The sequence below is a fragment of the Nymphalis io genome, chromosome 24 (genome assembly GCF_905147045.1).
Source record: "Nymphalis io chromosome 24, ilAglIoxx1.1, whole genome shotgun sequence".
NCBI lineage: Eukaryota > Metazoa > Arthropoda > Insecta > Lepidoptera > Nymphalidae > Nymphalis > Nymphalis io.
Genome location: NC_065911.1, coordinates 8902745 through 8930043, shown reverse-complemented (window position 1 = coordinate 8930043; position 27299 = coordinate 8902745). Strand labels below are relative to the sequence as shown.

Sequence of the window (27299 nt, the reverse complement as noted above, 5' to 3'; positions counted from 1 at the left end):
GCTAATGTAATAACTTTAATTAAATTAAATATAATAAAGAGACGTTAGATCATTTTTAAATAAATTTAACAGAACCGTATTTTATATAATTATCTAAAAAATATTTACAAATGTTCTAGGTATTAAGAAAAGGAAAAGTTTTATTACATGTGCTACTACAATATTTTTTTTTAATACAAAATATTATTTTAATAATTGTTACATTATTTATACTAATTTAAGGTTGGTTAAGAAAGGAAACTAAGAAATTTTTTTTAAATGAAAATTTTATTAAGTTCAACACATGATCATCTTTTGAATAACAATAAATTAAAGGAACACAATTATATCATACATTATATACAGTAAATATTAGTCAGTCTTAAAAAAATAATAATAATACTGTTCAGTCAGATCTTAAAAACTTAAAATGAATCTAAGAATTTAATCTACTTCTTCAACGGTTGGACCACTGCCATGTGCACCTGGCATGCCAGCTCCGGCTCCAGCACCTGCGCCACCAGCGCCGTGTAGTTTGCTCATGATGGGAGAGCAAGTGCGCTGCAACTCCTTCAACTTGTGCTCATACTCCTCCTTATCGGCAAGCGTGTTGTTATCCAGCCACTGCAGCGCCTCATCGCACGCACTGCGAGCACCATTCTTGTCGGCTTCGCTCAATTTCGAACCCGCGTCATCCAACGCCTGTCGCACACTGAAGATATACGACTCTAGCTGGTTACGCGTGGCCACTCGTTCGCGCTGTTTCTCATCTTCCTCCTTATAGCGCTCGGCTTCCGACAGCATACGATCTATCTCGGCCTGCGACAGTCTTCCCTTGTCGTTCTTAATGACAATGTTCTTGCTGCGGCCCGTGCTGTTCTCCTTGGCAGACACGTTGAGAATACCATTGGCATCTAGATCGAAGGTGACGTCGATCTTGGGGACGCCGCGTGGCGCTGGCGGGATGCCAGTGAGATCGAACGTGCCGAGTAGATTGTTGTCTTTGGTCATAGCTCGCTCGCCCTCGTATACTTGGATCGTGACAGCTGGCTGGTTGTCGGAGTACGTCGTGAATGTTTGCGACTGCTTGCAAGGGATCTTGCAGTTGCGCTCGATGATCTTCGTCATAACGCCTCCCGCCGTCTCGATGCCCAGAGATAGAGGTGCGACATCCACCAACAAGACGTCCTGGATCTTAGAGTCGTTCTCGCCGCTCAGGATAGCTGCCTGAACCGCCGCGCCGTAGGCGACCGCTTCATCAGGGTTGATGGACAAGTTCAGCTTCTTACCGCAGAAGAAATTCTGCAGCAAGTTCTGGACTTTCGGTATGCGAGTGGAACCGCCCACGAGGACCACGTCGTGGATCTGACTCTTGTCCATTTTGGCATCTTTCAACGCTTTCTCGACGGGTTCTAGAGTGCCGCGGAAGAGGTCAGCGTTGAGTTCCTCAAATCGGGCGCGAGACACGCGAGTGTAGTAGTCGATTCCTTCATAGAGGGCGTCTATTTCGATCGACGCCTCCGTACTCGATGACAGTGTGCGCTTCGCTCGCTCCGCGGCCGTGCGGAGGCGTCTCAGAGCGCGCGGGTTCGTTCGCAAATCTTTTTTATACTTGCGCTGGAACTCGTCGGCTAGATGATTCACCAGTCTGTTGTCGAAGTCCTCGCCTCCGAGGTGAGTGTCGCCGGCCGTCGCCCTCACCTCGAATAACGAACCTTCATCGATGGTCAAGATCGACACGTCGAAGGTACCACCACCGAGATCGAAGATCAGAACGTTTCGCTCGCCTTTCAAGTTCTTGTCCAGGCCGTAGGCGAGTGCTGCAGCCGTGGGTTCGTTGATGATCCTGAGAACGTTCAAACCTGCTATGGCGCCGGCGTCCTTCGTCGCCTGCCTCTGGGAGTCGTTGAAGTAAGCGGGGACTGTGATGACGGCGTCCCGAACCGACGTCCCGAGATAGGCCTCCGCCGTCTCCTTCATCTTCGTCAGAACCATACTGCTGATCTCCTCTGGCGCGAACCTCTTCGCTTCACCCTTGAATTCGACCTGTATTTTCGGTTTGCCGCAGTCGTTGATCACTTTGAAAGGCCAATGCTTCATGTCCTGTTGGATCTTCTGGTCATCGAATTTGCGTCCGATTAGCCGTTTCGCGTCGAAAACTGTGTTGCTGGGGTTCAAAGCGACCTGGTTCTTCGCCGCGTCGCCGATCAGACGCTCCGTGTCGGTAAAAGCGACATACGATGGCGTCGTCCTGTTGCCTTGGTCGTTGGCGATGATTTCCACGTTCCCATGTTGCCAAACACCAACACACGAGTATGTTGTACCGAGATCAATTCCAATAGCTGGCATTTTTCTTGATTAGCTTATAAACACTCGTATAAATAAACACTTGCAATAATGTCACTTATAGCACTTCGCTTCGGTTTGTATTTGTACCGAACTCTTCGTCCGCTCTGTATCGTATTTTGAATTAGAATGACTTTACGCGCCAAGCTCGAAGCTTATATATTAAACGAATAAGGAATCTCGAACAGTCTACGTAATTCAAGAACGCGCCAATTGGGTCGCGGCCCACAGCGAAGTTTCCAGACTAACATTTTATCGACCAATAGGAATTGAGGACGTCTGATAGAAAGAAACAACAATATCGGAGAAGAGTATTTTAGAGTTGCTAGCGAAAAATATTTACCATGTTTTAGGGATTATTTATTTTTAAATAATTAAATTTTCGGATCTTTTTGATAAACCAATTTATTCAAAATCTTTATTGGCTTGATTGAAATTTGTGAAAATTTTATAGTTGGATAGATAGATTTAACGCCTTACAATCTCTAGGAGGTGGTCGCTTTTTCTGTAAGTATTTAATATTTTTTTTATTTATAAGAATATAAATTTAGAATAAATTTATATAAATTTATAATTTCATATTCTTCATGTGAAAGTGAAGTGGCAAGATGATTTATTTTGAAATGATTATACAATGCTTCATATAGACTTCATAGATCTTATTCTTATTGTAGATTCCTTACATAAGTTAATAAGAAATACATTAAGTTAGATAGATAGGAATGACTATATGAAAACTATACTTTAATAAAATAGAATACATAATTAAAATAAAAAAACACATTTGTGTGCTAATTCAACATATAAAAAAAAGGATCTCAAGAAGAACATTAAATATCTTATGTGAAAATCGATATAATTTGTATTAATTTAATGCATATATAATTTATGTTTAATGATATTATTATTATATTATTACAGGGAGCTTTGGCGCACCTTGGGAGAGGCCTATGTTCAGCAGTGGACAACGATTGGCTGTTGATTGATTTTTTTGATTGATACACAAATTAAATATAATTAAAGCGTGTTAAATTTAAATTTGCATGTTGACCACACTGACGACCGTTCGAGACGATTCGAGATCGGCATGCGAAAAGGATAGCAATACTGATCAGAAGGAGCGCGCTATTCATTCACCCTTGATGTACAACAATAAATTTCGTAATGTTATTGTTCCCGACTTTCACAGTACGATGCTAGAAAATTCTAGATATTTTCATACAAATCCTTTCAAATAATAATGCAGTAATAAGTAAGGAAACTGAATAAGATATCAGATATTACTTTATTATATGAATATATAATTATTACTATATAAAACTTCCAATATTATATCAAATGAAATATTGATTAATAAAATATAAAAGCATACAATTCTAGATAGCGCCTGGAACACGAGAATCTTAACTGAAGGTAGCGGGCTCCAAACCGTGCAAACTACGAGCTTTATTCGTTAAAATAAAAGTTAACTATAAATTAAGCTCGGCGATAAAGGAAAATGTGCTTTACGGTGAAGGAAAACATCGTGAGGAAACCTGCATGTGTCTAATTTCACTGAAATTCTGCCACATGTGAATTCTACCAACCCGCATTGGAGCAGCGTGGTGGAATAAGCTCCAAACCTTCTCCTCAAAAAGAGGAGAGGAGGCCTTTAGCCCAGCAGTGGGACATTCACAGGCTGTTACGGTTACGGTTACGGATAAAGGAAAATGCATGTGTAGAATGAATTCTGTTACGCGTGATTCTGTTTCCACCAACTCGCATTATAGCAGCGTGGTGGAATAAACTGCAAACATTCACTTTAAACGTAAACCTTTGCCCAGTTGTTGAACATTTAAAAAATATTGGCTATATACTTTTTTTTGTTTAGACAACTGTGCTATTCTGTAAGAACTCACTTCATTGCCCCTAAATTGTTGACAATCGATTTATGGTGATATATTATTTTGGTGCGTGTATCCTTCATAATTGTCATGGTCAATGTCGCGTACATTTTCTGACATTTCTGCGATGAGTTTCGTTGCTCTTACTGTATAACGATACAGTCTATATATGTTTATATTAACTTTTCACTTTCCGTGGTAAAAAAAAATAACAATAAGATTATAAGTTTACTTTACGTTATTTCTTTATGTTTGCTTAGTTTACTAATAACTTTAAGAAAACTTCATAGGTTTGTATGGCTAGCTCTACCCATCCCGACTTCATACAGGTAAAAAACATCCGATGGAAATAGGGTAGTTAGTACCTAACACCTGTTCGCCGCCGCCTCCGTGCACACACACGGGCAAAGCCGCGGACGGAAACTATAATAAACAGAGACAGCTGTTAATGAACGAAGCAATTATTCGCAGTTGTGAAAAAAAATTAATGTAGAATCCGCTGGCGTAGAAAAGTTTTGTCAAAAATAACACATGACGTCGCAACGACGATATACTTTTCTTAATTATGCTCTAGCGGGCAATTTTGAAAACTCATATTTCAAGATTAAATTAAATGTTACCGCCGGTTCAAATGTAGAGTCTACCGAAAGGACCAGCAAGAAACGCAGTAATTATTCTTATAATCAAGTTAAATAGATTATTAAACACTGAATTATTATTTATCCTGCGTGGAAATCAACAATTACTAACACTCTATTATTATCTAAATAATACTTTATTGAGTAATATGCATTCTTAATTAAAGTTCTCTTCATATGCGATTTAAATTCATTAACTGGCAAAGCTAATTAATACATTAACTGGCACAGTATTTGAGAAATTATATTATAAAAGCTTACTGTTCGCAACATTATCTGTTATACGTTCTCAAAGTTTATTTCAGCTGTGTTGCAATATTTTTAGTTTTGAATATCATGTCTAACTATAATTATAAAGGGGTAAGTTTTGTTTTTTTAATAAAATAAATCTGTATTTTGGCTTTCGTTAGCGTGTGAGCGACTTTAACCGCGCCCTTGAAAACTTTGTCCTTTTCTTTGACTGCGCCCTTTTTATTACATGGACAATGTCTATTGACATAACGCTGTCAACAAAAAAATAATATTTTGTTTATGTAAACGTACAATTTTAAATAAGTACAGAGAAATAATGGTGCTTGCGGTCATTTCTGCGCTCCTCCAGGGCCTACGCCTGTGCCTGACACCCTGGCGCCGCCCTAGATACCGACAGTATAATTAAACATAAGCACAGCATTGATTTACAAATATTATTGAAATAAGTAAACCACAATTGAATTCCTTAATAACCCTTAGCATAATCAGCCTAAAGGCTAAAACTTTTATTAAGTATTAACCTTCATAAGATACATATTTTCATTAATTTATACCTCTTTATATACCAAAGTTTTACTTTATTTACAAAAGAAAATAATACAAAGCGGTGCATGTTTTTATATTCATTAAAAAGGATAAACTTCTACAGAATATTTATAGAAACTACTAGATTTCCCCTGCTTCCCCCTTCCTTCTTAAGTCCACGCGAGCTGGTTCTCGATGTCACCGCCTAACTGTGACATCAATTCCATCGCGAACAAAGAAATTTGGCAACTCCTTTCTTTGTCGCACTACCAAAAAATGGAATTCCTTACCAGCTCACGTATTTCCCTCCTCTTACAACCCGGGTTCCTTCAAACGAGGCGTGAAGAGGCATCTTGCGGGCCGGCAAGGCGAAGGCGGCTAGTGCAGAACGTTTTTCCCGTCTGTACTGGCCGTCGTCGCGTTTGGACTCTACTACCACTTACCATCAGGTGGAGTAGAGTCATTTGCCCTCCCGGCGATATAAAAGAAAAAAAAAAAAAAAAAAAAAAAAAAAAAAAAAAAAAAAAAAAAAAAAAAAAAAAAAAAAATTCGCTCGCGAGTTAGGAAGGGCGGGGTGCGGGTGTTTGATATAAAAAAGCCTATTTCCTGCTTTGGGACTCAAGCTTGTTTCATAGCAAATTTGGTTCAATGGTTTAGACGTAAAAAGTTTATAGCAAGTAGTTATATAAGGTTGGAACTATTATTGAGTAATATTTTATTTAATAATAATATAATAATAATTATTTATTTATTCAAGTAACAAGACTCATATACAAAATTACAAAAAAATAAAATAAACACTACTGTGTACTACTTATACAATTTACTGGTCCACCTGAAACTTTACAACAGCGTTTTATATATATGATTAGAATTTTGTTTGAGCTGGCCCGCACCCTTTGAACCAAGGATGCACACTTTTTTCGCATTAATGCGTAAAAACAGTATATATTCGATTCAGCGAACATCCCTGAAGCACTACGGAAGCGAATTATTAATTATTAAAATTATTAATTAAAAATTAATATTATACTTATTTTCAAAATACATAACTGGCATGTATCTTCAAGATGTATGGTAAAATAGTATGTACCAAAAATACTATTTATAGAAAAAATCTGTTACAAAGTATATATATACCAATTTTATAGGCTAACTTAACATGCAAATAATAGTCAATTATTGTGAGTGAGCAACTGACTCACAATAATTGACGCCAAACAAAAAAGTTAACATTATATAACAATGTGTACATTATATAACACAAAACTTATATAACAATGTGTGTTAAGTAAATATATAACTAAATTTTGTCATTAATTACAGGAAGATATAAATAGATTTACCAACTGGTGTAGTATAAATAATATGTCACTCAATATCACGTAGTATCACTACGTCCCATTTACTCGAAATAAAAAAAACACTTAAACCAAACAAATATTTCAAAGATTCCATCCGAGTGAACAATTAAATAACGTACGTGATCTTGGAATTATACTAAGCAACGATATGATGTGCATATCATGAATAGTGTTCATTATTTTTTCTTTGGCGTCGCTTATTACCGCACAATGGAAAACATGAAATATTACCGATATTTCATGTTTTATTATATGTATGTATTATTTACGAGTACGAGTTCTACCGTAACACCAGTGCTGCTGAAACAGCTCGAAGGATTAATTATGTGTACGGCGCTGGTGTCGCAAAAGAAAGCACGGTACCTTTTTGGTTTCAACGTTTTCGTTCTGGAAATTTCGACCTTCAGAACCAACCCCGTTGACGGCCGGAGACCAAAGTGGAAAATGAAGAATTAAAGGCTATTGTGGAAGCGGATCCATCACAAAGCACTTTAGAGATAGCTGCAGGCTTCGGGATAAGAGATAAAACTGTATTAATCAACTTGAAGGAAATCGGGAAAGTAAAAAAACTTGAACGATGGATACCTCATGAATTGAGTGAATTGAACTTGCAAACACGCGTCGACTGCTGTGTTACTTTGCTCAACCGACACAATAATGAAGGAATTTTAAATCGAATCATTACTTGTGACGAAAAGTGGTTACTGTACAATAATCGGAAGCGCTCGTCGCAATGGCTGAATCCTGGAGACCCAGCCAAATCCTGCCCTAAACGAAAATTGACTCAGAAAAAATTACTTGTGAGTGTTTGGTGAACTAGCGCCGGTGTCGTTCACTAAAGCTTTCTAAAATCTGGCCAAACGATTACGGCAGATATCTATTGTCAGCAACTGCAAACCATGAAGGAAGAACTAGCTGCTAAACAACCGAGATTGGTCAATCACTCTAGGCCACTGCTGCTTCACGACAACGCAAGACCACACACTGCACAACAAACAACCACTAAGTTAGATGAGCTACAATTGGAATGTCTGTGATATCCACCGTACTCTGTGGACCTTGCTCCAACAGATTACCATTTTTTCCGGAATTTGGACAACTTCTTACAAGGAAAAAAATTCAACTTCGATGCGGCAGTCCAAACCGTCTTCAAAGAGCTTATTGATTCTCGCCCCCATGGTTTTTTTAGTAAAGGGATCAATGAACTACCTATAAGATGGCAAAAGTGCATAGATAACAACGGTGCATACTTTGATTAATTAAATATATTTTACAAAAAAAATTGACTTTATATTCCTCCCGTACAAATGCCAATTACATATGTAACGACCTAATATATACCTCAGAATTATTCAAGTTTAAAAAAATATCTTAAAAAATTGTTTCTCAATATATAATGTTTTGTTTTTTTTGTTTAAAAGTCATATTTTTAAGTTTTATTATTACTCGTTATTTTAATTTTAATTTATGTAGCTATTTTTATATAACACTTAACTCACATTTTCACAATTAGTCTTAGTTTAATCATTGTTTACCATTTTTTATAGTTCCTATGTTTTCTATTGAGTACCACTATGTAACATTTATTTTATAATTTCTTTTAATTTATGTTTAGTCATTATTTATGTGCTTGCTGTGGTCTCCTTTAATTGAAGGAGCACACATATTTTAAAATATTTTTCCTCGATGTTATTTACTCGCAAGTGTGTATCCTATATCCTTTGTTGAAGATCCTTAATAAATAAATTAACAATAATATAACATCAACGTCTTCCTATAACATAAGCATATTCCAATTATAAGAGGAGTAAACCCAAATAAGCAACTTTGACACCGATATCATTGGTCACCGATATCAGTTGACGCGATATTCTTGTTCGAGATCTTGAATAATCTATGATATTACTATGGATTCGAGAAAAAATGACGTTTTCAATGTCCGAGAAGTTGGTTATGGTTATAACTAGTTAAGTTGAATAGTGTTGTATTATAAATAAAGGTAAATTAATCAAGAACTGTTTAAAGTGCGTAATACAGAAGAACAATTATAACGTTCTTATGGGCCATCTGATGGTAAATAGTCACCACTGTGGAATATTAACGATTCCTTATATCGTCAATGCGCCACCATCATGGGAACTAAGATGTAATGTCCCTTGTATCTATAGTTACACTTGCTCACTCACCCTTCGATCCGGAACGCAACATTACAACAATACTAAATATTGTTGTTCGGCAGTCAGATTTAATCCCGAGATATTTTTTTTAACCAATAAGAGATTAATAAGTTAGAATTTAAAAAAAAACTGATGTAAAAGCCCTACCTATCGATTTTTCAAATCCTATTTCACTATATATTTACAAATAGTGTTTTATAATAATATACGTTACATATAAATAGTATATTTTTGCTACAATGGATTTACTTTATGCTTATCAACAACAATTCTAAATAGCACTAATGTTATATAATTAATAATTTTATTATTTTTTTACAATACAGCGCCATCTATTTTGCTAGCACTGAAAACATTATAGGTAAAACCCTACTACTCCATCTAGTGTCAAAACATATTTCGGAAATAAAACGTAAAAATGAAGATGGCAATTATACAAAAAAAAAATTTAAGTAATCAAATAATTGTTTTATCACTTTAAACTATATGTAATAAATTTTAACAAATTGTGAATGCGTCGATAATACATTTAAAATAGACGAAAAATTAGTGGTAGGCTTGCAATTATACGCAGGGCTGAAAATTATTAAAAATACATTATATTTTCTTGTTTGTGGTAGCAATGTCCAATAATATAATTTTAATTTTTAATGGGGTTTTTATATTTGCCAGACTAGTTTGTGATCATTTTTTTTCTGAGCAGCTAGGCCCCCCTACAAGTACATGTCAGGTTCTCTTTGTTTATCGGACGTCATGTTTTTACGGCATATCATTATATTCGATGTTTCAAATGATGATATCTCAGGAATAGTGGTACCTAGGGTAAAAGTATAGGAACATTTTTTATTGATAATTTTAGTTCAACAATTTTTTTACTCTGTTATTTTTATAATAACACTGACCCGTTCACGATTAAAATGCTGAAAACCTATACTTTTGATCTTTGACCCTGAGGGTCCGTTCACACAGACCGGCTCGGAGAGGAGAGCAGATTTTTATCACGTTGGAAACAGTGTTTTGAGTGATTGTAGTAAAGTTTATTTTTGCATTTGCACCTTTTTTGTCATTAAAAATGCCTGAACGCGCTTCGTGTGAAGTAATAAAAGGAGCCGACCGGCTCCGCTTGCGTGCTCTTTCTCGCTCGCACCCGCTTTCAGATCTCTTCCAGCCGGTCGATGTGAAATAGTTGGCGGCTCCGCTCCGGCCAATTCCAAGCGTATACGACCCGGTCTGTGTGAAAAGAAAAAAGCAGGCCGATGCTCTCCGAGCCGGTCTGTGTGAACGGACCCTTAATGGTTATTTTTTTAAGCAGAAGTGAGGTTTTTTTATATTTCATTTATGATAATTCAAAACCTCAGACACAAATATTCGGCTCGATGCTAATTATTGTTAATTGAATTTTCTATTTTGACCGCTAATATTACAAACATCGTTTATTCAAATTTGACTCTTAAGTCATGCCAATGAAAAACTATTTGGTTAAACAATTAAAATAATGTATAATAATGTCATGTTAAGATTTAAAAAAACATTAAAACTGCATACATAATGTATTGTAACAAATATAGTATCTAACGCACTCCCTCACAAACGGCAATTCATTCAATGACTTCAGACTGTAGGATTTATTAGAACAATTTAAGATGAGTAAATAATGTTGACATCTATAACATAAGACACACAATTTAAAAACCGATATTCTCAATTAAATGATAGTATATTTAATAGAAGTTATATAATATGTTATCAAACGTAAAATGTAATCGAAACTTTACAATGATATAGAAATAAAACAAGGAGTTTGTTAACAAATTAATTTATTGAATTCAATATATGATCATGTTTTGCCTTAACTTAGATGCAATTATATAACAGGATGACTAGTTTAAATGCAATAAATTATCAGTCTTAACACTTAATATCACAAATACCTTAACACATAATCTTATAAAGTTAATATTAACGAAAGATTTTAATCTACTTCTTCGACGGTTGGACCACTATAATGTGAGCCTGGCTTGCCAGCCTCAGCTCCAGCTCCAGCGCCTCCTCCCGCATCAGCGCCGTGTAGTTTGCTCATGATGGGAGAGCAAGTGCGCTGCAACTCTTTCCACTTATGCTCGTACTCCTCCTTCTCGGCCAGCGTGTTGCTATCCAGCCACCGCAGCGCCTCGTCACACGCGCTGCGAGCGCTGTCCTTGTCAGTTTCACTTAGCTTCGAACCCGCTTCATCCAACGCCTGTCGCACACTGAAGATGTACGACTCTAGCTGGTTACGCGTGGCCACTCGTTGGCGCTGTTTCTCGTCTTCCTCCTTATAGCGCTCGGCTTCCGACAGCATACGATCTATCTCGGCCTGCGACAGTCTTCCCTTGTCGTTCTTAATGACAATGTTCTTGCTGCGGCCCGTGCTGTTCTCCTTCGCAGAAACGTTGAGAATGCCGTTGGCATCTAGATCGAAGGTAACGTCGATCTTGGGGACGCCGCGTGGCGCTGGCGGGATGCCAGTGAGATCGAACGTGCCGAGTAGATTGTTGTCTTTGGTCATAGCTCGCTCGCCCTCGTATACTTGGATCGTGACAGCTGGCTGGTTGTCGGAGTAGGTCGTGAATGTTTGCGACTGCTTGCACGGGATCTTGCAGTTGCGCTCGATGATCTTCGTCATCACGCCTCCAGCCGTCTCGATGCCCAGAGATAGAGGTGCGACATCCACCAACAAGACGTCCTGGATCTTAGAGTCGTTCTCGCCGCTCAGGATAGCTGCCTGAACCGCCGCGCCGTAGGCGACCGCTTCATCAGGGTTGATGGACAAGTTCAGCTTCTTACCGCAGAAGAAGTTCTGCAGCAAGCTCTGGACTTTCGGTATGCGAGTGGAACCGCCCACGAGGACCACGTCGTGGATCTGACTCTTGTCCATTTTGGCATCTTTCAACGCTTTCTCGACGGGTTCTAGAGTGCCGCGGAAGAGGTCAGCGTTGAGTTCCTCAAATCGGGCGCGAGACACGCGAGTGTAGTAGTCGATTCCTTCATAGAGGGCGTCTATTTCGATCGACGCCTCCGTACTCGATGACAGTGTGCGCTTCGCTCGCTCCGCGGCCGTGCGGAGGCGTCTCAGAGCGCGCGGGTTCGTTCGCAAATCCTTTTTGTACTTGCGCTGGAACTCGTCGGCTAGATGATTCACAAGTCTGTTGTCGAAGTCCTCGCCTCCGAGGTGAGTATCGCCGGCCGTCGCCCTCACCTCGAATAACGAACCTTCATCGATGGTCAAGATCGACACGTCGAAGGTACCACCACCGAGATCGAAGATCAGAACGTTTCGCTCGCCTTTCAAGTTCTTGTCCAGGCCGTAGGCGAGTGCGGCAGCCGTGGGTTCGTTGATGATCCTGAGAACGTTCAAACCTGCTATGGCGCCGGCGTCCTTCGTCGCCTGCCTCTGGGAGTCGTTGAAGTAAGCGGGGACTGTGATGACGGCGTCCCGAACCGACGTCCCGAGATAGGCCTCCGCCGTCTCCTTCATCTTCGTCAGAACCATACTGCTGATCTCCTCTGGCGCGAACCTCTTCGCTTCACCCTTGAATTCGACCTGTATTTTCGGTTTGCCGCAGTCGTTGATCACTTTGAAAGGCCAATGCTTCATGTCCTGTTGGATCTTCTGGTCATCGAATTTGCGTCCGATTAGCCTTTTCGCGTCGAAAACTGTGTTGCTGGGGTTCAAAGCGACCTGGTTCTTCGCCGCGTCACCGATGAGTCGCTCCGTGTCGGTAAAAGCGACATACGATGGCGTCGTCCTGTTGCCTTGGTCGTTGGCGATGATTTCCACGTTCCCATGTTGCCAAACACCAACACAAGAGTATGTTGTACCGAGATCAATTCCAATAGCTGGCATCTTCCTTGATTAGCTTGTAAACACTCGTATAAATATAACTCGTACTCGTACACTCGTATAACACTTGTAATAATATCACTTGTAGAAGTTGTAGAACTTCGCTTCGGTTTGTATTTGTACTGAACTTTTCGTCCGCTCTGTATCGTATTTCGAATTAGAATGACTTTACGCGCCAAGCTCGAAGCTTATATATTAAACGAATAGGGAATCTCGAACAGTCTACGTAATTCTAGAACGCGCCAATCAGGTCGCGGCACACAGCGAAGTTTCCAGACCAACATTTGATCTACCAATAGGAATTGAGGACGTCTGATAGAAAGAAACAACAATATCGGAGAAGAGTATTTTAGGGTTGCTAGCTGTAAAGTTTTTCCCTATTTCTAGGAATACTAATTATTGATTTATTAATATTTTTGCGTATTTAATTATTTAAAAGGTTGTTTCATTTAATAACATATATTAAAATATGTTATTGTTATATTTTTACAATACATTTAACCATACTTTCTTACTCTATAATACTAAATTGAATAAAAAAAATAAGTTTCCCAAGCCTGTGTCGCCTAATAGAATTCTACTGTTTTGTTGTGATACATTTACATTTTATTTTTCAAAACTGTGTATTGTTACTTCTATAATTAGGTTTGCATAATTCAATGGACAACAGTAATTGCCTCTATTGTCTGTGTATTGTATTTTTAATGTCAACATAGCAAAAAGACAAATAATGTTCATTTAATAAATGTATGTATATATATATATACATACATTTATTAAATGTTGTTATGGGAGACTTTAATGCTAAAGTGGGAGTACAAGATAGCGGTGAATCGAAAGTCGGACCTTACGGCTTGGGCTGCAGAAATCACAGGGGGCAAATGCTGGTAAACTTTCTCGAAGCGCAGGGGCTTTTTTTGATGAATTCTTTCTTTCAAAAGAAGCCTCAGAGGAGGTGGACCTGGCGAAGCCCCGATAACGTGACAAGGAACGAGATAGACTTTATCATTTCGAATAAAAGGCACATATTTAGAGATGTTTCAGTGATCAACAGGTTTAATACCGGAAGTGATCACCGCTTGGTTCGAGGCACTCTAAATATCAACTTAAAAGCCGAAAGATCGAGAATGATGAGGTCTACTCTCCGACCTACCATGCTCCAAGCTGCTCAAGGCTCCGAAAAGTTCCAAATGGAACTTCAAAATCAATTCACCGCGTTGGAAACCATAAGCAGCATTGATGAGAGAACCGACACGCTGGTCAAAATACTGCAAAACACATCCCGCAAGTGTTTTCCGCCACAGAGAAGAGACAACGCACCAAAACTCTCTGCTGAGACACTCGAGCTCATGAGAAAACGACGAGAACTACCATCGTTTTTGTCAGATAAGGCCTTAAACCGAACAATAAAAACGCTGACGCGACGCGATCTCCGACGCTCCAATACCCGTGCCATCAAGGCTGCGATTGAGCAAAATCGGGGATCGAAAGTGTTCGCTCGCAAGTTTGGGAGGCCGCGTCTGACAAAACTTAAAACTGAAAATGGTGGGGTCGTTACCTCTAGGCCTGAGATTATCGGAGAAGTAGAGAGGTTTTATGGGCAGTTGTTCTCTTCAAGATCGGATAAACCCGTGGGAATCAGTATTGATGACCAGCGCGCCCCTCTTATGCGCCATTACTCCGAGGAGCTCCCGGTCGTTGACCAAGGAGAGATTAGGGCGGCTCTAGAACAGCTTAAAAACAACAAAGCTCCGGGAGATGACGGAATCACAACAGAGTTGCTTAAGGCAGGCGGGACTCCGGTCCTGAAAGAGCTAGCAAGCCTCTTTAATTCCGTCATCCAACATGGCAAGACCCCGGAAACGTGGAGCGGGAGTGAGGTGGTACTGTTTTTCAAGAAAGGTGATAAAACCCTCTTGAAAAACTACAGACCAATCTCCCTCCTGAGTCACGTGTATAAGCTGTTCTCAAGAGTCGTCACGAACCGTCTCGCCAGACGACTTGACGAGTTCCAGCCCCCAGAGCAAGCCGGCTTTCGATCAGGCTACAGCACCGTGGACCACATCCATACTGTTCGGCAGATTGTGCAGAAGACCGAAGAGTACAATCAGCCGCTGTGTATGGCATTTGTGGACTACGAGAAAGCCTTCGACTCCATCGAAACCTGGGCAGTGCTCGACTCATTGCAGAGATGTCATATCGATTGGAGATATATCGAGGTACTGAGATGTCTGTACAACGCCGCTACAATGACTGTCCACATCCAGGACTGTAAGACGAAGGCGATCCAACTGCGCAGAGGGGTGAGACAGGGGGATGTAATATCCCCGAAACTGTTCACCAACGCGTTGGAAGACGTTTTCAAAACGCTGGATTGGACTAGGTATGGAGTCAATGTAAACGGCGAGTACATCTCACACCTTCGATTTGCCGACGATATCGTCATCATAGCAGAGTCGCTGGAACAACTCACCGAAATGCTGCGTAGCCTAGGCGAGTCTTCCCGGTGTGTCGGTCTCGGTATGAACTTGGACAAGACCAAGGTCATGTTCAATAGGCATGTCGTGCCGGGACCGATATACGTCGAGGGGAAACCTCTCGAAGTTGTTAGTGAATATACCTACCTAGGACAGATAATACAAGTCGGTAGGAACAACTTCGAGAAGGAAGCCGATCGAAGAATTCGCTTGGGATGGGCAGCATTTGGCAACCTTCGTCAAGTCCTCAAGTCGTCTATACCGCAATGTTTGAAGACGAAAGTCTTCAACCAATGCGTCTTACCTGCCATGACATACGGTGCCGAAACGTGGACACTAACTGCGGGACTAGTCCACAAATTCAAAGTCGCTCAGCGTGCTATGGAGCGAGCTATGCTCGGAGTATCTTTGAAGGATAAGATCAGAAATGAGATTATCCGGAAAAGAACCGGAGTCACCGACATAGCTTGCAAAATTAGCAGGCTGAAGTGGCAGTGGGCTGGTCACGTATGTCGTAGGACCGATGGCCGTTGGAGCAGACGAGTCCTAGAGTGGAGACCGCGAATCGGCAAGCGCAGCGTAGGGCGCCCTCCAGCCAGGTGGACCGACGACCTTAAGAAGGTGGCGGGCACCAACTGGATGCGGAAGGCGGAGGACAGGGAGCTTTGGCGCACCTTGGGAGAGGCCTATGTTCAGCAGTGGACAACGATTGGCTGTTGATTGATTGATTGATTGATTGATATATATATATATATATATATATATATATATATATATATATATATATATAATTGTTTATAATGTAAATCAATAAACAAATATTAATTTGTTATTATGTTGGATACACAGTAAATATTGTAATTGTGTATTTAAAAAGCTGACCACACTTAAGATCGTTCTAGACGAATCGAGATCGGCTCTACTTGGGTAAGAAAGAGAAAGCCTTACTTTTATTATTTAAGCCAGAAAGGAAACGCATTCACCCTTATTCTGATATGTTTGCTACAGATGTCGTTTTTATGGACGAGGGTTGGTAGATGTTTCTAGAAAGCTTTGAATTGATTTATTTTCCTCTTTAAGAATTGTAAAATAATATTGCTATTTTTTATTTGTCATCTTTAATATAATAAATACAGTAGACTTATGTATTATGTAATAAAATTTAAAACTACAGTCGATAATTTATACGACGCAGTCATAAGTAATATACAAGAAAAATTATGAATTAAAGCTGTTTTTTTATTAGAGTAATTTAAAAAATTCCATTTTGTAAATTGCTAAGGCCTCTAATTTTGAGGAAATGGCTCGGTGCATTTCCATGCTGGCTCTAGGGCTAGTTGCTAACATTTCACATGTGGTAGATTTTGACATGTAGGATGAAAATCATCTTGAGTAAACCTGATCAGGTTTCCTTAACCAATTTGCTAGAGATGAATTATAAACAAAAGTTAAGCATGAATTTAACATGATTATTCAAAGGTGCCAGAGCTTAAACGCATGATCTTCAGCTAAGATTCACAACAATACATTATTATTTGTAACAAATACACCAGTACAAGTTATAAATGTTATTATTTTTTATATTTAATATCTCTAAACTGTTTGAGATCTTTATAAATCTAATTAATATATTTAATATCGTTAATTCGTTGACAGTCGCTCTGTTCTTTTTTAATTAAAGCGCGGGAAAAGTGGGAAACTATTTTTTACCTTATCAACAAAGCAATACTAATAACGTTCTGAAATCGACGATATTTTAATAAAATCATATAAAATATAAAGATATACAATATATATTAAATAAAGTAAGTAAATAAATGAGTATTTCTTACATTTGGTAAGTACCTATAATTCTTACCTTTGTTTATTATTATGATTTTTTTTTTGTTTCTCTTCTTTTATTATCTATTTTTATTTTTGTCTGCTTTCTAGTGTTGATAATTTTGATCGCTAATCGTAATTATTATCGTCGCCCACATCTGTCTGAACGCAATAAACTCAAAAAGTTTAAAAATTTTCAAACAGTTTTCACTAATGGACGGAGTGCTGCGTGTGGAAGATTTAAGTTTTTAATTCATTACGTTATTGTTAAATATGTCGGAAAAACATTCGGAAGCTTTACTACAAATGAGCTATTTAAAAGAATATAAATGGTGTATAATGTATATTTATTTATTTTATACTTTAATATACACTACAAAGATAAAAAAACAATTTTGGCGACCTTATCGCTACATAGCGATCACTTCCAGGCAACCAACGGTGTAATACATAGGATATGAGGTAGGTCGTGCTGTAATAATAATAATATAAAAATAACATAAATATATATACTAATAAATAAATCGCAATAAAAACATTAAATAGGTATGTATTGTAGGAACTAGATCTCAAAACGGAATCCGCAATGCTCGTAAAGAGAATTCAAAGTCTATCACTTTCCCGCCATAAAGAGTATCTGTCAATGTTCTTGTTGACAGATTAAAAATATAGATAATTATTAATTAATATAAAAAAAAACACAGATACTCTCCAGTAATATTTAATAATAATTCGTATCACATCTAATATTATATATTACAATCTGACTTAGTCTTACAATATGAATAAAAATATTATACTCGTATTTTAGTTATTAATAAAAACAATTATTTGATTGTTTTTAAGCAACAATGTAATAATTTATTACAACGAAGTATAGTAAGTAAGAATTCTTTTAGAGACAGGAATTTCAGGGATATAATATTGTTTAAAATCTTGCTCATCTTGCTTTTAACAGTGTCCAGCTGATCACTGGACTTCGGACAATTAAGGTTCTAACACGCTATGCAATAAGCAACGAATGTTTTTTTCTTTAATATCGCCTTTATTTATACGTTGGAACTTGGTGCAAGGTTATACAAATAAGTATAATTGTCGTTTTATATTTATATATAGCGATTGTTTTCATATGGTTTTGTGCAAGCTCGTCTAGGTAGGTACCATCCACTCGTTATATAGCCTAAAGCGAAACCGCAATTCTGAATGTGTTCTGGCTTAATGGATGAGTGTACCAGTGTAACTACAGGCACAAGGGTCATAAAATCTTAGTTCCCAAGGTTAGTGACGCATTGGCGAGGCAAGGGATGGTTAATATTTCCTACAATGCCTACCTATATATATTAATTTAAAGCGAATGCATTAAATCCTGTCACCAATTGCCATATAACTATTATATACATTTACGCTATTATAAATTATGTAAGAAGTAATAAATAAGATAATTAAATAAGACGAGACGCATTTTTACTAAATTTTTTTTAATATTTCTGATTAATACACATTTAAAAGTTAATTGTAATTGCGTACTAAGGCAAAAATCAAAAAGTGAATTAACAAATTTGGGTTTATATAAGAAGATACATTAGTAATACTACGTTAAACAACAAAAAGATAATTCGCAGAATTTTGTAATGTAACTGATGTAGCTAAGATCATTTAGCATATAACTAAATAATTGACTTAAGCAATACTTGTTGCTCTACTTATTTAATTAATCGTTTTGTATTGTCTCTAACGTTTTTCCAAGTCACTGGCTAAATACTTAACGGCGTGTGGATGATTACTTGGGGCAATTCGTTGTCGGAACCGTTATCAGACATGTTGTAGGGGCAAAGTAAATTTCAGTCTCGTACAACTGTTGTTTAATTGTTCGCTTACAATCGATAATCACATAATAACAATTAACCACGCCGATTAAAGTGGTTGGAAACGCAGCAAGTTCGATACAAGAAGACGACCGTTCGCCCCGGAGTCCCTTTCCCAAGTCCCCTGCACGAGAGCGTTCGGCAAACCTCAAGTGTCCGATGTCAAACCATTAACAACTCATTATTCATTAACTGTCAAGTGGGCACTCTGAATTCTTGTATCCACTTTACTCAAGCGTACTACTTGACGTTTCCGAGGATCGCTTATAGACGGCGTTGTACTCAAATTATGGCGTCTTATCTTTGATTACATTTCGAATGGGTCAGGCGCATGGGGGCAAGCCTTGTAGGAGCGGCAGCCGCCTTTCATAACCGTTACCCATTTTTACTTTTTGAATTGACTTTTCAAAGGGAACTTGAAGAACCTACCTAATCAATATCACACAAATTATATAAAACTTTATTAGTTATCCTATACACTCCGTATATAATTACCAATATCGTATTATAATTTATATAGTCTTGTCTTTTTCCCTTTTAGGAAGCGGAAATTTATTTATGCCCTTTGCACCAAATTATGCAATTCGAATGCAATATAAGCTAATTTTGTTTATAAAAAAAAAATCTTTTAAATTACTGCATTGAAACGAAGTTCCATATCACACTTTATACTCCATTCCATACACATACATACACTTGGTTAATGAGAGCTAGTTCGAAATAAGTATGTCTTCGATCGCCACGGCACTTCGCTGTGTGTGTGTGTTTCAGCGACGACTAAACACATATACAATGTGTGCGTTCATACACATTGTATATGTGTTTTTTGTATAGAATAGGAAGGCGGACGAGCATATGGGCCACCTGATGGTAAGTGGTCACCAACGCCCATAGACATTGGCATTGTAAGAAATGTTAACCATCGCTTACAACAACGATGCGACACCAACCTTGGGAACTAAGATGTTATGTCCCTTGTGCCTGTAATCAAACTGGCTCACTCACTATTCAAACCGGAACACAACAATACCAAGTACTGCTGTTTTGCAATAGAATATCTGATTAGTGGGTGGTACCTACCCAGACGAGCTTGCCCAAAGCTCTTCCACCAGTAAAGTGCTTAGTCGACTGCGTCATTCGTCTCTTCCCTATTATGAAGCTATTGTTATATATAACAAACAATGATTTGTAAAAGTGACCCAGTAGAACTATATAATACTAATGATGAAAGCCGGCAAGTTAATAATATAATATACGGCAATAAGTATATAATAATTATGATTCTCACGCTAATCCTCAAAGTCTCAAAGTATTAACGTTAAAAGTCGTCGTAACGTCGTCTAAGATGAACTCTTTCTGTTTAAATTGTTAAATAACTATATTGATTCTCCTTTCTTACTAAGTAATATATTCATTAGATGTCCTCGCATGCAAAAACGAAATAAATTTTTGTTCCTATATCTAAATGTAAGTACGTACGCAACAACTTCCTTTATCATGCATAAACCACAACAATAAATTTAATGATCTTGATTTATTTTTTATGTCATTGAAGGAATTGAAATGTAAAATAAAATGTCACCTACATTGTCACTTTAAATAGAATTTGAATTTGTATATTTATTATTTTTTACTAAATTATTAATTAATTGTTCATACTTCGTAAAATTTTAAGTAATCTTTAATTTTTATGTGTTATAATTCTGTTATGTATTTTGATTTAATTATTTGTGAAGACTTAATTGGTATATGATGTTTTCTTAATGTGATAAATATTTTTTGTACATGTTAGAACTGTTTGTCTGCCTCGATTAAATAAATAAATGATTTCATTTTAGCTTAAATTTTAAACCGAAATTTATTTGACATAAGTTTACACATACGACCTTACTTATAAAAGTCGTTCAGCGGGTGATTAGTTTAACGATGCTATGTCTTCTTCTTTCGAATGACAAATCAATAAAGAAAGAAAGAGCGAAATCTAGTAGCCAATTCTACTACCTCATAACGGTTAGGATTCCCTGTATATATATATAGTATTCTTCGCAAATACAATTTTAAGCTGAATCGTAACTGAGTTTTAATTCTGCTAATTTATAACGCTTACGATACGTCACCGATTCTATTCCGATCCAACTCCGACCGAACAGCAACTGGTGGATCATTGTGTTAGTAGAATAGAAAAAGGGCTAAACGGCAACGCGATTACATACATATAAATTTTAATGCGATTACGATAAAGTCGCAATTTGTTTATTCATGAGCAGCAGATCATGCAGCAGCGTTCATAAGTAACACCGATATATACCTACTAACTCATAACAAAATAAAAATCATACACTCAAGTATTATGCAAGTTTTGTTTAATTATCTAATGCCATAATCATATTTTCGTATCTTAAAATGAGCAAGCTTTGGTTTGCTGTTTTTTTTAAATTGTAGACAATATTATATTCTCTTTCAATAGCAATTCAACTGTAAATAGAAAAATCAATACGCAAAAATGTAAGAAATATCGCGATAGGAAATATTTGAGGATTTTTCCGAAAACCGATGCACAAAGATCGAAACAATATCGCGATAGACGGAATATAAAGAAACAAATAGAATTACAGAATAAAAATACTGGCCAACTTCAAAGGAACCATAAACAAATATTTACATTTACCGCTTATTATTTATCACTCATTATATTCCAATGACAGGAAAGTGCTAAAACAAAATCTATGGAACTTATTCATTATAGATTGGTTTTAAAATGACGTTTTGAAATCAAAATCGGCGATAATGTTTTTGGAATTTTAGAAGTAAAATTAAAGTGGATGTTAGTTGTTAAGAGGAATAGTTTTTTATTATAAATAAAGATAATAATAAAGCTGTTATTTTGAAATCATAGACAGATACTTCGATTTTATTTATTTGTTTTGATGTATAGGTATATATATATATACATATAGTGAACTACGTTCCACGTGTTAGGTGGGGATGTGGTGTTGCAAGTATTAGTTATAAAAACAGCCTATGTCCTTGGGTGCGAAATCGATGTTTTAGACGTGAAAGCGTAACGGACAGACATAACGTTTGCTTTTGTTTTTCATTATTAGTATAAATATAGATTAATAGATAAAAAAAGAGAAATAGTAAAAATAATATACACTGGCCGCCAAAAATCGACCCACCCGTATTTTTTTACTTACAAAGTTGTTATCTTAACTATGCGACGACCTAGGTGGATTGTTTTACTTATGGGACATACATTTAACATTTTATTACCCACTTGATATTGATTTGGAGGAGTTGTAAGTGTTATTGAGGATATTTGGAATATTTTTAAAGTATTGATAAGAAAACGTTACTTTGTGCACAAAGTGCATGGTTAGTTTATTTCCAGTTCTTAACGCTGAGTCATCTCGGTTCGATGTTTATTATTGATTAAGTGTATGAAACTTTGTTGAAACAATAATTTTAATAAGTTTAAACATAAAAAATGGATACTACTGAAGCAGAAGCTGCTCAAGTCGTAGCTCTTATTCATGAGGGGTTAAGTCAGCGAAATGTGGCTAGAACACTAAAATTAAGTCGTTCAGCGGTGCGAAGAGTGTACAAACGCTACTTGGAGACTTGGGAGTATCGCCGGAGACCAGGATCTGGCTGGGGGCGTGTCACGAACCCGACCGATGACTGTTTTATTGGTTTGACGTCTTTAAGAAACCGACATCTTTCGGCTGTTGACGTTCAAGGTAGACTCCGAGAAAGTCGTGGAGTGTCTGTGAGTGAAAATACTGTAAGAAGAAGACTTCGAGAGCAAAACTTAACCCCTCACAAGCCAGCAACATTACCAAAACTCACAGCATCCCATCGACAAGCAAGACTACAATTTGCTAGGCAGCACGTCGATTGGACACTGGACCAATGGGAGACAGTATCGTTCAGTGATGAAAGCCGAATGTCTCTAGTAGGCTCTGATGGACGACGTAACGTCATACGAAGGCCAGGAGAACGCTACTCTCAGTGTTGCATTCGAGAAACAGTCCGATTTGGTGGAGGCTCTACAATGTTTTGGGGAGGTATTTCTTTGACGGGACGCACAGAGCTGGTTTTTTTTCCGTAATCGTGCTGTTAATGCTGAAACTTACATAAGGGACATTCTGGAGCCTCATGTGATGCCTTACGCTGGATATATTGGGGATAATTTCCAACTTATGCACGACAACGCACGACCTCACGTCGCTAGAATTGTTAAAGACTATCTCAGGGAAGTCGAAATTCCAGTTATGTAGTGGCCAGCCAATAGTCCGAACTTAAACCCGATAGAGCACCTCTGTGACCAGCTAAAACGTACGGTTCGAGCACGAAATCTAATTCCAGAAACCCTGAATCAACTGGAAGCTGCCCTAACTGAAGAATGGCAACGGACCCCACGGACAGGAAGACATTAAAAAGCTAATCAGGTCACTTAATAGGCGTATGCAGGCAGTGATTAGGTCAAGAGGAGGAAACACTCCCTATTAAAGTAAGATTTAGGCACCCAAATTTAAAAACAAACGGCATAATCGTTTTGTACACAAAAAAATAAAATTGCGTAAAATTTTGTGTTTTCGTGTTTTGTCACATATTTACCTAAAAACCTATTTTTTGCGCACTATTTCTGTTTTTGTACAATCCTACAATTGCATTTTTTCATTATCAATCTTAAAAATATAAATATGTGGTAGTTTAAAACCATACGATAGCTTTTTTACAAAAAATGTAGGTGGGTCGATTTTTTTGGAGGCCAGTGTATATATTATCTTTAATCCTTTCGCCATTGGAATAGACTACATAATACATTAATTAACAATTTTTCAATACATTTTTGATTTATATGCATTTTGCTTTAAGAGCAAATCGACCAAAACTCCTGATGATTATTGTTAGGAATATGTCAATACCATAAAAATACTAAAAATATCTTTGATCGATTTTGAACCAATTGAGAAAAAAAGATGCCTTGCTATTAAAACATTAAGCAGAATCGTAAGTAGTCAGAATCTAATTTATTTCTAGTGTATAATTATTCTTTTTGCCAAATGTACGTTTATTTAATTTTTTTTTGTGCATTACTCGTTTTTTCTTTATTACATTTGCTATATTTATTTTAGAAAAAAAAACAGTTGATGTGCAACAAGCGAAAGCGAACCTGAGAAGTAATAAAACTTACCAATACGACCAATACGCAAAGGTACGTTTCTATATTTGATTACTTTTTGTTTTTACAGTTAAGTATTATCATTATTTTAGGAATGAAGAGAAAAATTGAAGGGTTGCATTCAATCTTTTGTATAAATTCTGTTTGTGAAAAAATTAGCAGGTAAAGCTGTAAAAAGCAAATAAAATAGAATAGAGCTTTTGAAAATACAAATTATGTATTACCGTACTAATCGCATTTTATACAAACATAATATATTACTTTGCGAATACAAGATACGTGATATTTTAAAAATATTTCTCCTATATACCTATTTGATGGACCTTTGACCTACCTAGAACAAAAATCCACAATCGAAGGGTCCGTTCACACAGACCGGCTCGGAGAGCATCGGCCTGCTTTTTTCTTTTCACACAGACCGGGTCGTATACGCTTGGAATTGGCCGGAGCGGAGCCGCCAACTATTTCACATCGACCGGCTGGAAGAGATCTGAAAGCGGGTGCGAGCGAGAAAGAGCACGCAAGCGGAGCCGGTCGGCTCCTTTTATTACTTCACACGAAGCGCGTTCAGGCATTTTTAATGACAAAAAAGGTGCAAATGCAAAAATAAACTTTACTACAATCACTCAAAACACTGTTTCCAACGTGATAAAAATCTGCTCTCCTCTCCGAGCCGGTCTGTGTGAACGGACCCATATTGTCATTCGTATCGTACAATTTTAAAGGATACTCGTCTATATGATATAAATAAAACAAAAAAATATATAATAAATAAATTAATTTATTGAATTCAATATATGATCATGTTTTGCCTTAACTTAGATATAATTATATAACAGATGACTAGTTTAAATGCAATAAATTATCAGTCTTACTTACAAACTTAATATTAACGAAAGATTTTAATCTACTTCTTCGACGGTGGGACCACTATAATGTGAGCCTGGCTTACCAGCCTCAGCTCTAGCTCCAGCTCCAGCGCCTCCTCCCGCATCAGCGCCATGCAGTTTGCTCATGATGGGAGAGCAAGTGCGCTGCAACTCTTTCCACTTATGCTCGTACTCCTCCTTCTCGGCCAACGTGTTGTTATCCAGCCACCGTAGCGCCTCGTCGCAAGCGCTGCGAGCGCTGTTCTGGTCAGTTTCACTTAGCTTCGAACCCGCTTCATCCAACGCCTGTCGCACACTGAAGATGTACGACTCTAGCTGGTTACGCGTGGCCACTCGTTGGCGCTGTTTCTCGTCCTCCTCCTTGTAGCGCTCGGCTTCCGATAGCATACGATCTATCTCGGCCTGCGACAGTCTTCCTTTGTCGTTCTTAATGACAATGTTTTTGCTGCGGCCCGTGCTGTTCTCCTTCGCAGAAACGTTGAGAATGCCGTTGGCATCTAGATCGAAGGTGACGTCGATCTTGGGGACGCCGCGTGGCGCTGGCGGGATGCCAGTGAGATCGAACGTGCCGAGTAGATTGTTGTCTTTGGTCATAGCTCGCTCGCCCTCGTATACTTGGATCGTGACAGCTGGCTGGTTGTCGGAGTAGGTCGTGAATGTTTGCGACTGCTTGCAAGGGATCTTGCAGTTGCGCTCGATGATCTTCGTCATCACGCCTCCAGCCGTCTCAATACCCAGAGATAGTGGTGCGACATCCACCAACAAGACATCCTGGATCTTAGAGTCGTTCTCGCCGCTCAGGATAGCTGCCTGAACCGCCGCGCCGTAGGCGACCGCTTCATCGGGGTTGATGGACAAGTTAAGCTTCTTACCGCAGAAGAAGTTCTGCAGCAAGTTCTGGACTTTCGGTATGCGAGTGGAACCACCCACGAGGACCACGTCGTGGATCTGACTCTTGTCCATTTTGGCATCTTTCAACGCTTTCTCGACGGGTTCTAGAGTGCCGCGGAAGAGGTCAGCGTTGAGTTCCTCAAATCGGGCGCGAGACACGCGAGTGTAGTAGTCGATTCCTTCATAGAGGGCGTCTATTTCGATCGACGCCTCGGTACTCGATGACAGTGTGCGCTTCGCTCGCTCCGCCGCCGTGCGGAGGCGTCTCAGAGCGCGCGGGTTCGTTCGCAAATCCTTTTTGTACTTGCGCTGGAACTCGTCGGCTAGATGATTCACCAGTCTGTTGTCGAAGTCCTCGCCTCCGAGGTGAGTGTCACCAGCCGTCGCCCTCACCTCGAATAACGAACCTTCATCGATGGTCAAGATCGACACGTCGAAGGTACCACCACCGAGATCGAAGATCAGAACGTTCCGCTCGCCCTTCAAGTTCTTGTCCAGGCCGTAGGCGAGTGCTGCTGCCGTGGGTTCGTTGATGATCCTGAGAACGTTCAAACCTGCTATGGCGCCGGCGTCCTTCGTCGCCTGCCTCTGGGAGTCGTTGAAATATGCGGGGACTGTGATGACGGCGTCCCGAACCGACGTCCCGAGATAGGCCTCCGCCGTCTCTTTCATCTTCATCAGAACCATACTGCTGATCTCCTCTGGCGCGAACCTCTTCGCTTCACCCTTGAATTCGACCTGTATTTTCGGTTTGCCGCAGTCGTTGATCACTTTGAAAGGCCAATGCTTCATGTCCTGTTGGATCTTCTGGTCATCGAATTTGCGTCCGATTAGCCGTTTCGCGTCGAAAACTGTGTTGCTGGGGTTCAAAGCGACCTGGTTCTTCGCCGCGTCGCCGATCAGACGCTCCGTGTCGGTAAAAGCGACATACGATGGCGTCGTCCTGTTGCCTTGGTCATTGGCGATGATTTCCACGTTCCCATGTTGCCAAACACCAACACACGAGTATGTTGTTCCGAGATCAATTCCAATAGCTGGCATTTTCCTTGATTAGCTTGTAAACACTCGTATAAATATAACTCGTACTCGTACACTCGTATAATACTTGTAATAATATCAC

General features: G+C 38.5%; 2 protein-coding genes and 1 long non-coding RNA gene across 7 annotated transcripts in view; 1 reads left to right on the top strand and 2 right to left on the bottom strand.

Moving 5' to 3' along the window:
- Positions 1-354: 354 nt before the first annotated feature.
- On the bottom strand, positions 355-27299 carry LOC126777867 (heat shock protein 68-like). The gene is made up of 2 exons (XM_050501119.1): positions 27285-27299; positions 355-2367 (listed from the first exon to the last, which is right to left on the bottom strand). The coding sequence occupies exon 2, from the start codon at positions 2326-2328 to the stop codon at positions 424-426; it is 1905 nt and encodes a 634-aa protein (XP_050357076.1). The 5' UTR covers positions 2329-2367; positions 27285-27299; the 3' UTR covers positions 355-423.
- LOC126777936 (uncharacterized) overlaps positions 986-27299 on the top strand; it is a 55296-nt gene continuing 28982 nt past the window's right edge. The window contains exons 1-2 of the long non-coding RNA XR_007670103.1: positions 986-1142; positions 11865-12132. This is a non-coding gene — a long non-coding RNA (uncharacterized LOC126777936). The remainder of the gene's footprint in view (positions 1143-11864; positions 12133-27299) is intronic.
- LOC126777858 (heat shock protein 68-like) overlaps positions 11060-27299 on the bottom strand; it is a 45888-nt gene continuing 29648 nt past the window's right edge. Inside the window, exons 1-2 of one of the 5 annotated variants that reach the window (XM_050501101.1) lie at positions 27056-27261; positions 11063-12885 (exon numbers count right to left, since the gene is read on the bottom strand). In XM_050501101.1, the coding sequence (XP_050357058.1) occupies positions 11137-12885; positions 27056-27220 (1914 nt within the window). In that variant the 5' untranslated portion in view covers positions 27221-27261 and the 3' untranslated portion in view covers positions 11063-11136. Of the gene's footprint in view, positions 12886-25237; positions 26918-27055; positions 27262-27299 lie in introns of those variants that run through there. The other 4 variants (XM_050501103.1, XM_050501102.1, XM_050501100.1 and 1 more) reach the window with 4 other exon arrangements.